Below are 13,776 nucleotides of genomic sequence, written 5' to 3'. Positions count from 1 at the left end.
AGTGGCCACTTGCTGACTGTCACCCACAGAGAACAAATCTGGCACACTCTACACTACAGAGTATTTATTATTCCACTGTAATAACACAGTAAATAAAACATTCCTCTGAGCCTCAATGTGCTCTTTCACCATCCATTCAGTAGTTCTCCTTGAATTCCACTCACCAATATGCTTCCCATACATGTGATAATAGAAGGAAACGCAGAATCTGGATGTCATGTTGTACATGGGGCTGATTAACCTGGCTTTGTCATCCTTCACTCGGGGTGCAGAGGCTTCGATGAACATGTAGTAGCCTGAACAGCAAAGAAACAAAGTTAAGAAAAAGTAATTACTTTCACATTGCCCTCTGAGTCAGCAGTGTGGGGAAATATAAGCTTATAGCTAGCATTTAGGATGCTTCCAGACAAATTTAACAGAGTCTGGCTAGGCGTGTCATTATGAATTTTGCCTTCCTGTGCAGGTCCATTTTTACATATGTTTATTTAATGGGCTAAAGAAATCATAACTCTTTTATCTTCTATTCAGCAGAGCTAAACTATCATAATACAGCTGAACAAAACTGACTGTAGAATGAATTTAATATGATAAGAAAAGAAAAGAATGCAGAAGACCTCACTAGGTTGGCTCTACAGAAAGGATAGATGAAAACATTGTTGGGCTGAAACTCCCATTAGCCATAGCCTTCAAAGGCAATGGTGAGGAAAGTTGGGAGTTGTAGTCCAAGAACCTCTGGAGGACACCAATGAATTCAACTGCTCCCCTCCAGCATACTATATTAAAAGCAAATGCTGTGGAGATATATTAGCATATAAAGGAATGTAGACCAAATACTCTTAAAAGAAAATGTATAACATATAAATCTAGCAACTTTGATGGATAGAAAACAGCTTTTCATGCAAGGTTTTTGATTTGGGGTGCACAGGCGATCACGTCTGCTTGGGACATTAAATAATTTAAGATCTAAGAACAAATTTGAGCTCCAAAACTCTCTTTCCAAACTGGAGGTATGGACATTGAATGTGATGTGTAATGGAGCAAATTTTTTTTCTAGCTTAAGGGATATGGAAGTTATGAGAATGTACCGTGGAATGTAATGAAGTCCTAAGAGCATTCTCTCTATTTCGTCTAGAGAAGAACAAGGCTATGTGAGCAGCCAAGATAGAAATGGCCACAGCAAGGATGGGGAGACTTTGGCTGTTCAGATATTTTAGACCTCAACTCCCAGAAGTCCCAGCCAGCAGGTAATGGTAAAATGGTGAAAAACATATGCAAATACTTGGAGGGTCAAATGTTTTTTCACATATGGCCCATTGCTATATCCATTAGGTGAAAAAGAGGTGATCTAGGGATAATAAGGAGCTAGGCTTACTTGCTTACTTCTCAAATTAATTATTAGTTCATTATAATACTTCTAACATTACACTCTCCCTTTAAAGGCTGAAAATACTGCATCCTAGGAGATTCTGACACAAGGAACTGGAAATTTCAGTGGGCTGTCCTGTGAGAAGCTGGTCTGCTCATTTAAAAAATTCCTTCCCTCTGTCTGGCTCCTCTCCTCCATGAGTTCAAAGTGGAACAAGGCCATTTGGCAGCAGGCAATTAACCAGTAACAAGGACCAATGCTCCCTGGTTCTCCCTAAAGAAAGCATTGGGAGTTTTAATTGGGTATTTAATTTGAATAAGAAGTATGCAATTTACTGCCTGTTCATAGTACTCAGTACAGAGGGCTCTCTCTCTCTCTCTCTCTCTCTCTCTGTGTGTGTGTGTGTGTGTGTGTGTGTGTGTGTTTGTGTGTCTGTCTTTCTGTCTGTCTGTCTGTCTGTCTGTCTGTCTGTCTGTCTATAAAAATAATCTATTTTATGCCCAAGTCCCAAGGGCGGCCTATGATACTGAAAGCTAAACTGTGCTTTGGCAGGACTTCTAAAATCTAGATGCAGTGGTTCTCTGTCTTCTGTATGTCACCACAGCAGGGCTTCTCAGGTATAGGTTTTTGCTACCAGACAATCTTAGGGTCTCAACCTTGGGGGAGGGGAGGGATGAAACAGGGAAGGAGAAACAATAACCTGAACTTTAGAGTACTATGAATAGATGAGAATCCCATTTCAGCTCATTTTTTAAATAATGAGGTACACAAATGTCTTCCTATTTGGGATGGAAAGGGCTTGAGAGAATAAAGATTCAAATGTGGGAGAAGCCAAAAACCAACAGATTTATCCACCAATCCACACCTGGATCTTTGAGTGTTTAACTGTTAAAAACCTATGTTTGAATTCCTGTGTATTCAGTCACATTGATGTTGAACTAGGATTGGCTCTCTTTGTAAGGACTTCTAATCTCTACCATCTTTAGGGCAAGTGAGTATAGTGTGGTCCTCTCCACGCTGGGAAAAGCTGTCTCACTTGAATCAGTCCATGTCAGTTAATCCGTGAAAAAATTGCCGAATGTGCACCCTACCTATTTAGAAGAGAAATAAACTTATAATAAATGCAAAATTGAGAGATTGTCTCTTTCTTATTCAAGACCCAACTGATACTGCAACATTCACACGAGAGGCAAGCTGTTTGGAATATGGATGTCTGAAGGAAATGGATCCCTTAAAAGTACATAAAATGGGAGGTGATGAGTGTGTGGATGAGGCAAATGGCTAGTGCTCCTTCCTAGGTCATGATGGAGGGGTGAATTTCTGAGTGACAACACAGACTCCTCCTGCTCATTCACTTCCCGTTCCCTGCAAGAGCCCCATTAGGAGGGAGTAACAAATAGAAGAACGCAGAAGGCACAACTTGGCAAAGCTCAGAGACAAGAAGCTAGAATCAAATATACCTTCTGGTGTCCCGCTGAAGTCCATGGTTGGGCCTGTATTAGCCGAGCGCTTGGGATCGTGGGTTAGACCACTCTGACGAATCCAGTCAAAGTTGTCTGTTGTGTCCTGTGTATAACCACATATTTTCTCATCCTCAAAGTGGCAGGTGTTACCTGTATGCAGGAAGGAAAACTGTTCAATTAAGGCTTCCAAACTTCCCTGGTCCAACGGGATATGCAGGAAGCAAAAAACAATTCCTGGATGTCTGCTGAAAGAACAACCCCTTCTCACTGTTGGCCATGCTGCAAGGATTGGGGAACTTGAGAGCAAATGTGTGCATTTTTTCAATTTTCTGATTAAAGGTAAATTTGGTGCCCTCTAGATATCTTGGACTATGACTCCCACAAGCCTTAGTTAGTACAAACAATGCTTAGTATCTGTGAAGATTCTCAATCATCCAGGTGTGGTTATCTGGAAGTGGAGTCATGGCAAAATGAGTACATCTTGGTCATCAAATGGTCACCCTCTCCACCAGAAGCAGCCTCAACCCGGACCTGATATGCCTGCTCTTGGACCTGTGTCTGAGCACCACTCACTTCACCTACAAAGGTAATCTTTACAGACAGAAACATGGCTGTGCCATGGATTCTCCAGTGTCACCCATTGTTGCCTACTTATACATGGAAGAAGTGGAAAATAAGATACTAAATATCTTCCAGGGGATCACTCAGAACCATTGGTTCAGGTGTGTGGATGACACCTGGATGAAGATCAAGATTCAGGAAGTACAGGCCTTCACAGACCACATACAGGCAGTGCACCCAAATATCAAGTTCATCAGGGAGATACCAAAGACAACTGGCTGGCTTTCCTAGACTGTGCAGTCATCATAGGATCCAACGACAGCTTAGGAATAGAAATCTACAGAAAACCTACACACGTTGATCAGTACCTCCATTTGACTCTCATCACCCATCGCAACACAAACTAGGGGTCATCAGGATGCTAAACCATAGAGGAAGAAACATCATCACCTCCACAGAAGCCAAGAAGGAAGATAGATATCTGAAGATAGCCCTTAAGGCCTGTGGAGATCCAAAATGGGCTTTTAACAAGGCAGTGTTGGCACCCAGCAGGACAATGGAACTGCCTGAGATCCAGAGCTGATGGAAGAATCTGGTCATTCCTTACATGGTGGGTGTGTCTGAAAAGCTCAAAAGGATTTTTGGTAAACACCACATACCCGTGCTCTTCAAACCCACAAACACACTAAGGCAGAGACTCATCCACCCAAAAGACCGGACACCAAAACACAACATGAGTAATATGGTATATGCGGTCCAATGCAAAGAGGAGTGTTTGGAGCGCTACACTGAAGAAACCAAACAGCCACCAAACAGGAGAATGGATCAGCACAGGAAGGGCAATGGCGCAGGACCACAATCAGCAGTGTTCCTTCATTTGAAGAACAAAGGACACTCATTTGATGACCAAGATGTACTCATGTTGGACTGAGAAGATAGGTAGTTTGAGAGAGGGGTCAGGGAGGCCTTACATGCGCATATAGAAAATCCCTCACACAACAGATACAATCTGTCTGCTATTTATCATGCTGCCCTTTCACCCTTCTCCAGAAAGATCAGGACCGCACACACCAGAAAGACCACTGTTAATGACCATTAAGGACCCATGACAATGGGTGGAGAAGGACTGCAGAAGTGGGATTTTCACTCACCCCCAGTCTTTTGTCCATCTAACTAACCTATTCAGGCCAGGGGGAAGTGAACCCAATGTGGAGGATATATTAGGGTTCTCATACCAACTGTCCTCAGACTGAGGAAGCAACTTGGATGAGTAGCAAAATGTTTCAACCTAAGAAGAAAGTAGTCCAATGGACCCAGGAAACAATGCTTAGCTATTAAGGTGGCTGCAATCCAAAACTTTTGGAAAGCAACCTCTTTCCTAAGCCATCTTTAGTTTTTCCATGCTGAAGCTACTAAAGAACACTAGCAAGTTCCAATACAGATATACAGTGGGGTCTCTACTTAAGAACTTAATCCGTATTGGAAGGCGGTTCTCAAGTTGAAAAGTTCTTATGTTGAATCTGCATTTCCCATAGGAATGCACTGAAAACCGATTAATCCGTTCCGGCTGTTTTTTGTCCTTATGTACAGGCACGTTTGTACGCTGAAGCATTCGTTCTCATAGGAACTAATGCAAAGCCGGTTAATCCGTACTCTACCACTAGGGGGAGAAATTTTTTTAAATCTAAGAGATCTGCCTAAAATGACCTAAGGTTAAAAAAGGGCAGGAAAGTTTTTTCCCCCCGTTCTTATCTTGGAGCTCCGTTCTCAAGTAGAAGCAAAATTTAGTGAACGGAGCTGTTCTTAAGTTGGATTGTTCTTAAGTAGGGACGTTCTTAAGTAGAGGTTCCACTGTACTAGAGATCACGTGTGCTTATTCATCATTGCTTCTACCATATTTTCATATTCCTGTGAATACAACAACCACTGATGTTTATAAACAAGGAAATACATAAATACAGTTGTGGATGAAAACTGAAAAAGTCTAGATAAAAGTTCATTCAGAAGGAAGGGCGGCTGCAAATCTATGCCAAATAGTTTAAATAAAATAGTTTAGCAACCAGGAAAATTTATCCTTAAAGGTAGTTAAATGATTTTGTAAAGATTATGAGGCCATCAATTAGGTTAACTTAGTAGGAATCTTGTTTTGGGATTGTGATTTTCATTTATCCTCTTGTCACCAATAAATTTTCCCCATAATGCAAAAACTGCGAGAAAGTTTCACATTACATACGAGAATTAGAAAATGTCAGGGGATAACAGTGGATCTCCTGCAATGGAGATGAGAAGGAAACGAGATGTACAGCAGAAGAGTCTTAAATTTAAAGATAACTACTGTATTTTGAAAAAGATACACAAAGAAATGCAAAAACATAAAGAGACAGGACACAGATGGAGATGTGGCCAATTTTGTTACTTGGGCTCAATATGTTACTCCAGTATGTAGTTCTATATTTGCTGATTTTTGCATGAGGAATGAACAAACTTTTTTTCAGTAGGGAACAAAATCTTCAATATAATCTGCTGGATTTATACTGAACATACCAGCAGAAGAAGGGGCCAAATCCAGGAACAGAAAACTGCAGAGAAGAAATATAGGTGAGCCTTTGGTACCCACCATCTCTCTCCCTTCCATTCCCCTTCCCTCACACCAAGCTACAGGAAATAAAAGATTACTTTTATAGACATCTGATTTGGACTCTTGAAATAAGACCAAAGGCCACACAGATAATGCTAAGAGCTGCTTGGGTCCTACCCTCTGAACTTACAGAAATCAAGTTTTCCCCATCTTCCATGTGGCAATCTTTCAAATATTTGAAGGAAAATATCAGTTTGTCACCCAGTCCTCTCTTCCCCAAGCTAAACATACTTAATTCCCTAAATATTTCCTCATAGGCCTTGGTTTCCAGAACGTTTACAATCCTTGTTGCCTCCTCTTTTGGTGGCCAGAACTGGACATAGCATTGTAGCTGAGATTTGAATAAAGTGGTCCCATTACCCACTTCGATTTAAACGCCACCTTTCTGTTGATGCAGCCCTGCATTGCATTTGTTTTTTCCCTCCAAGGTGACACTACTGACTCATGTTCAGCTTGTAATCAACTAATAGTTTTAGATACTTTCAGATACTACTACCAAGCTAAGTGACACCTATCTTACATTTCTGAATCTGATTTCTCCTGCCTAAATTTAGATCTTTACATTCTTCCCTGTTATAGTGTGTTTTGTTTGTTTTGGTCCAGTTCTCCAATCTGCTAAGTTTATCTTTGATCCCAACTTTGTCTTCTGAACTGTGAGCTACCCATCCAACATGGGTATCATCCGCATGAGCATCCCTCACTCATAACATTTCTCTCTTTCTCAATTTTTGTTTGCTTTTTTCACTTTTAGCCATTTGCAATAAATGGCACAGAACGGATTTTAAAGTTATTTAATTAATTAATTAATTATTTAATTAATTGTTTTTATTTATATTATTTTAATCAGATAAATAAATAAAATAAAATAAATATAAAGTAAGCTAGGCCAAGAAATAAATGCGCCTTTTCTAAGAATTCATTAGTGTGGTGTGCAGAGTCCTATCTATCCAGCAACAGCGAGGGTCGTACCTAAAAGAACGGTTTGCAACAGCTGAGTGAACAGGGCTAAAGGGCTGTCTCTGGTGAACCTTGGCGGCATGTGAGGGCATGAAGGGCCTCATGGAGGCTCAGCTGGCTGGAGAAGAGAGAGTGAATGAACAGCCACTGCCGCCAAAGGGAGCTTGGCTGGCCACTTAACTGCTAATTAACCCTGACTAAGTGCTCTCTACGCAGCCCATTCATTTCTAATTAGCATCCTAATCCAAATTAGCCACTGTTTGTGAGGCTGACTGCTGGGGACTGCCCAGCATCTGGAGCTGGAGGAGAAGCGAGACCTGCACGCAAGAGATCTGAGACTGTGGGAATCACGGTAAAGTATCTTTGTGGTTTATTTGATCTTTCTTGTGTCCAGATCTGAGAAGTGGGAACCAAGGCAAGACAGCAGCTGCTTAGCAGCCGTTCCAAGACGTTATGTGAATGAGATGGCTGGGCTCCAGTTCCAGCAGCTCTGATCGGACACGCACACAGTCCTGCTACAGAGAATGGCATTAAAGGCTGGTGTGCATGAGTCCTGGTAATTTTTCGACACCACCCACTTCTTAATTATTGCCAGAGGTTGCTGTGGCTGGATGGTTCTAAGAGGAGAAATCGCAATTCCAGCTCATGAAAGAAAGCACACCATCAGAAGCTGGAAGGCTTTTTGAAGGTTGCTCAACGACTCCTACTTCCCACCTTTCCCTCACTAGCAAAGCAGGATTTGCCATGAATGAATTCATCTCCTCCATATCAGTGTGAGGGACTCATTAACTAATCAAATTAGAACAAATATGAATGTGGCAGTTCAGACTTGTACATAAGACAAGAAAGGATGAAGAGCTGAAATGCAGTATGGAACAAGTAAGGAACATGCGGACATGTGTCAACGTTAAAATACCGCAATGAATTATCACCAAAGAAGCTTGGACATTGTCTGGTTAGAGAATTTATTTCACATCACGCGTGGCTCAAGCCATCCTCAGTATGGACAAAACTGTGCTCTCAACATTGGATCAAGAACAAAGGACACAGCATTGAACAGATGGTCAGCTCTGGCAGCACTGAGGCCACCCATATCTGTTCAGGGATTAAATCTCCTTCACACTTTATCTATGGTAGGGGAAGAGATTTTATTTCAGGCCCACCCATGCCATACCATACAATACTTAACACTGCCAAAACTGGCAGCTCCTGTTGCCTGCTGATTGGGTTATGGGAGCAGAAATGCAGGTCTATAACTCAGGCCCCATGCTATCAAAATTTAGAAAGCACCAAAACCTAGAGGCGAAATGCATTGGGGAAAAAAGTCTCTTGCCAAAATTGCCAAATCTGGCTCTGCAGAGATACATCCAAACCACCCATTAAAGGCATGTTTGAACTGACTGCTTGTACACCTCATGTTCTCAGCTGCATTTTTCAGGATCACATCTTAGGATAGAAGCCCTGAAGCAACTGAATAAGGAAATCAGAAACTCATAGTATAAGAGCAGAACAGGAACCTTTCTGGATCAGACTAATATTTAGTCCAGCATTCTGTTCACATGATGTTCAACCAAAGGTCTACAGGAAGCCCGGCTGCTCATGTTCTCCAGCAACTGGTATGACAAGGCATATTGCTATTGCATTTAATCCAGTGATTGTCTCTTTGGAAAGTACTTATTTAAACACCCAGAGGAAAACTAATCAAAAGTTTAAGAAATGAAACAGAGGGAAGAATTTAAGGAGGCAGAATGTAATCAACAGAACTGGGATTTGATCAGGGCATTAGTGTTGGTAAGCTAAATCAATTTTAAAATGAAGAAGAAGGTGAAGAGACCACCGTGGGAGCAAGTCAGACCAGGAATGGAGTCAAGTTATTTCTCAGAATTAGATTTTGTTTGTTATGGTCATGCTTGTTGGTTGTGTAATATCAAGATATTTATAAAGTAAGCATCTCCTCTACCTATTCCTCCACAGTCTCTTTGGGCAGACAATATTACACAACCCCACTGCACAGACACATCCTAATAAAATTAAGCATGAACGTCTTATTAGCCAAAGAGAAAATACATGAAGAAATAATTATAGTAAGTGATTCTCTGAGCCTGTAAATTAATCAACATTATGTGTCCCTGGATCAGATTGCCATGAGCATTAATCATCTAATCTTTGCCTTTCATTCTAAAAAATGGGACATTCCTGGCAAAGGTTTACTTTGGATAACTGTATGTGATAGCAGCTCCTCCACCCATATAAGCAAAAGTCTCCCTCTCTCCAATTCCCACAAACAGCAATTATGGAATTTAGCATAGGAGGAAGGAAAGATCACTACAGATGTTCTGCACACAGCCTTTGTGTGCTAAAGGATCAGATTCTGGCTGAATTCCAGACTTGCTCATAAAATTAATTTTGGTCTATAAGGGTCTTGAGGTTAACATTGTGCTTTAAAAGAACATAATATAAAGGAATATCTTAATCACAGCTAAAGAGTCTGGCATAGATCTGCCTTCACACAGAAGCTTCTAGACACAGAAAGGCAACTAGGCTCATGTCTCCATGGATGTCCTATCTGCCTAACTGAGGGCTTGGCCAGTGCTCAGGTGACAACAGGTCCCTATTCAGAGAAGAAAAAGCACCTTGTGTATGTGTATGTGTGCAATTTTGAGCAGAATGAAGAGGTGGAGTGAAAGCAGTTATTCATCTTTTTCTCCCCAATTCCTCCCCTAAGACATGCAACCTCTGAAGGCTGCTTTTAGTAAATGTGAAGATCCAAGGGTGTCTCTCTCTCCTATTTGAACTGGTTGGTGTCTGGCTCCCTGTGTTCAGCAGACCCATTCAGGATAAAAATAAGAAGGGAAATTGTCTTTGGCTCCTTAAACACACATTGTCAGAATCGCAGGGAACCTTAAACGTTTGCCATACGACTGGCCAGATGGGGCTTGAAAAACCGCCACCTACCTAGAACGTCTGATTTTGTGTGCAACTGTTTTGTGCACCGTTATTTTAAACCTCACTGATGTTGCTAAAATGCAGCCGATAAAAAGTCAGGAAACTGAGCTTCGCTTTTGGAACAAAATAAAACTCAGCAGGAAGAGACATCTGAGGGTAAGATCTGACGGCATATTTATTTGCTGTTATCTGTTGTTATTATATGTTCATCACTGGCTCCGCCCTTACACCATCCAAGGGCCAAATAGTTTCTGAGGGCAGTTTACAGCAATAAAAGTCAATATGGCAGAGAAAAAGATTGTGTACTGTATAGCTGTACCATACTGAGAACATCTAGGCATACTTTGAATCTGGAAGGGTAATGTCAGCCACTCTATGCCAAATACACAGCTAATTGTGAGGGTCATTTTGCGCTTGGTAAATAGTCCTGTCTGCTTTGAAAGCAGGGAGATACTTAACATGTGACTGGATACCCCTTTCCTAGTCGGTTAGAGTGGCCATTCTCAACCTTTTTTGGCCACAGCTATAAAAACAATACAAAAGAAATACAGGCTGAATCAGGATTGTTTAAGTCACATAACAAACATTATAAGGTGGTGTGTGAAGAATTGCTTCCAGTTTGTGGCCCCCTTCATGTATATCAGAGACCCCCTGAGGGCCAAATGCCCCCCATTGAGAATGGCTGAGTTAAAGGGATGCTGGCATGTTCTGAAGTAGCAGCATACATGTCTGTAGACATAAACTGAAAGCATTCCTCACAATGAAAGACAGTTTGAGTACAGTGGTGCCTCGCAAGACAAGCACCCCATTTAACGATGAAATCGCATTACGACAAACTTTTCGTAATCGAAAAAGCGATCGCAAAACGATGTTCCCTATGGGGGAATTTCGCTTTGCGATGATCGGTTCCCTGCTTTGGGAACCGATTCTCACAAAACAATTTTCGGCCAGCTGATCAGTGGTTTCAAAATGCCTGTCGGGTAAAAAACATGGCCGCCTGCTGTTTTCTGGGACGGATTCCTCGCTGCACGGGCAGAGAAAATGGCTGTGCTATGGAGGAGCTTCACTGGATGGTGAGTTTTAAGCCCATCAGAATGCATTAAACAGGTTTTAATGTGTTCCTATGGGCTTTTAAATTTCGCTTTACGATGTTTTCGTTCTACAGCGATTTCGCTGGAACGAATTAACATCATAATGCGAGGCACCACTGTACAAGCTTTCCAGTAGGGGAATTCTTGAAAATTATATGGCAATGAATATATATGGAACAGTGAAAGAAAATACTGTTAAAGTACCAAGGTGGCACTGTTACTCCACACTACGCTTGGAGGGAATATACTTGCACAACCCAGAGCATCATGCCAGCATTTTCTTTACTATTTCCTTGTGGGAATTTCATCAGAAGTGGTTAAAAAAAAGTAGCAGAGCCTTCCAGTTGAGAAAAGGGAACATAATTACGGGGAAACACTCAACTCTTTGCCAGAAATAACAGTTCAGAAGCAGGGGCCATGATCTCAAGTGTAATTCTTGGGATTTTCAGCAAAAAAAGGAGCTCACGCAGCATAGTAGAACTGCCGGAGAAAATGTCTACACTAGACCTTGGTGGGGTGCTCACAGTCAGATCAGACTTGAACTCAGGAAAGGGTGTGTTTTTTGGGCCACAACTCTCAAAAATCTCCACTCACCATGGCCAGCACCAGTCGTTCACATATGTTGCTCTTCAGGGTTCTGCATTAGATAGCACTGGGCAAACCAGACCAATGGTCTAACCTGACATATGCAATGGTGCCCCCTTATCTGTGGGATCAGTATCTGCTGATTCACTTATCCACACTCTGAAAATATTAAAAATATTAAAAGAACCCTCCATGTATATTTTAAACAATGAGACCATTCTATGTATAGCATTTGCTATTATAATAGTGCTGGCTATAATCCATGTTTTCCAGCATCTGGTGGTGGTGGGCTTAGAACTGATACCGCATGGATAAGGAAGCTTTGCTGTATCAGCTGTTTTGTTTACTTAGGTAAAGCTTCCCTTGACAATTGTCCAGTTGTGTCCAACTCTAGGGGGTGGTGCTCATCTCCGTATCCAAGCCATAGAGCCAGCATTTGTCTGTAGACAGTTTCCATGGTCACGTGGCCAGCGCAACTAGACACAGAACGCCATTACCTATTTATCTACTTGCATTTTTGCATGATTTTGAACTAGGTTGGCAGGAGCTGGGAACTAGGTTGGTAGGAGCTGGGACAAGTGACGGGAGCTCACTCCATCGTGTGGATTTGAACTGCTGATCTTTCAACCTTGCAGCCCAGAGGCTTTGTGGTTTAACCTGCAGCGCCACCATGTCCCATTTTGTTTACTTAGAAGATACAAATTTTAGGTAGTGTTAGAAATCACACAACAGCCAACTTAGAGTAATCACAGTATCTGTTGGTTGTTTTATATTCTGACTACAGTTGGCCCATAAGACAGTTTAAGCAGCCAAAGAATCCGAACTGCTTAAATAACTCTGTCTGTGTGACAATCATTTTTAGGTGAGAAAGATTTCATAGCATTCAAAAGCATTTTGATTCTGGGTCTTAGTATGAAATGCCTGTGCTGATTATCATTTCCCTTCTTTATCATTTATTCATCTACACAAAGTCTTAAATATTCAAAACTAGCAACAAACTAATTGCCAGCCCCAAGGAGGAATGTGCTCTATATTTCTAGTTCTGTCTTCAACCCTAGTTCTCCCCCCACTTTTCTAAATGAATAAACTGTTAGTTTTAACTACAGGTTGCAATTCCATGGCTGAGATGGTCATAAGGTTTTGAAAATGTACGAGATAGAACCAATCTCTTTAATACAAACACTTAGAATCCAGCATTTTGAAGATGGGAACTTATCATTCAGCAAACAGGAGTAAGAATATTACAAAGCTGAACTGTAACACTGAGTACCAAGGCTAAACGTTTTGGCTTCTCTGTGTAACTTGGGCTCTGGCATAGGTGGCTTTAGTGAGTGAGAGGCAGTTTTCTTTTAATCTGAACCCCTTTCTGTTTTGCTTCATGTTGTTTATATCATGAGCCTGTAGGCAATGTATGCAGCAAGTAGAGTATTTAGAACTTTATAGCATCTAGTGCATAGAAGGAACTTTATAAATATTAATTGTTGCTAATGAAGATGATGAAAATTCAGTATCTTTTAAGTTTAGAGGCAGTGTGCAAGACAAAAAACAAACTATGGATGGTGAATCTCTTTTTTCCTGAGCTGGTGAGCTTCCCAGAAATATCAGTATGGCCACAGTTAGAGCCACAGTTCTATGGTGCTTCCAGATGCAGGGCTCCTACTGATACCATTTGAAATGTATAGTGATGCTCTTCATTTTTTCATCCATAACTTATCTTTTTTTTTAAAAAAATAAAACTGTGAATAACAGAAAAAGACAGAACAGGCAGTAAGAAAACATGGTAGGATTACAAATGGAAAATGTCACTATTGCTAGACTCCCTTCCCACATGGATGAATAAGACAGGATGAAAGCCATGCCCCGAAGGACCCTCCGACTGGATGGACAGTCTGACCCAAACACAGCTTTCTGTGTTCTCTGTAGTAGGTTGATGCATCAAATTTGGACAGATCACAAATTCCAAACCTAATCGGCCCGATTGAGATGGATTTGTATGAGATCCAGATCAAAGTAAAGTAGACAGATTCAGTTTGACAGCAAAGTAAAGAGAATTTACAACTGGACTGAGTCCAGGGCACAGATTGAATCAGATGGCACACAAAATGTTTTGGCCTGCTAGACTAGCCTTTTGTGTGTATATGTGTGTTTTTCTAAACAAACAAACTTTAA

The 13,776-nt window shown here is 41.3% G+C and overlaps 1 protein-coding gene across 8 annotated transcripts in view; it reads right to left on the bottom strand.

Annotated features, from left to right (window-relative positions):
• MDGA1 (MAM domain containing glycosylphosphatidylinositol anchor 1) overlaps positions 1-13,776 on the bottom strand; it is a 379,759-nt gene that overhangs the window by 105,643 nt on the left and 260,340 nt on the right. For all 8 annotated transcript variants that reach the window (XR_013540404.1, XR_012084138.2, XM_078383035.1 and 5 more), the window contains exons 13-14: positions 2,827-2,979; positions 165-296 (exon numbers count right to left, since the gene is read on the bottom strand). Coding sequence is in view for 6 of the 8 variants with exons in the window: in XM_078383035.1 (XP_078239161.1) it covers positions 165-296; positions 2,827-2,979 (285 nt within the window). In the remaining 2 variants the exon portion in view is untranslated. The remainder of the gene's footprint in view (positions 1-164; positions 297-2,826; positions 2,980-13,776) is intronic.

The sequence above is a fragment of the Pogona vitticeps genome, chromosome 1, assembly GCF_051106095.1.
Source record: "Pogona vitticeps strain Pit_001003342236 chromosome 1, PviZW2.1, whole genome shotgun sequence".
Lineage (NCBI taxonomy): Eukaryota > Metazoa > Chordata > Lepidosauria > Squamata > Agamidae > Pogona > Pogona vitticeps.
The sequence above is the reverse complement of the archived record's forward strand: the minus strand, read 5'-3'. Positions and strand labels throughout refer to the sequence as shown.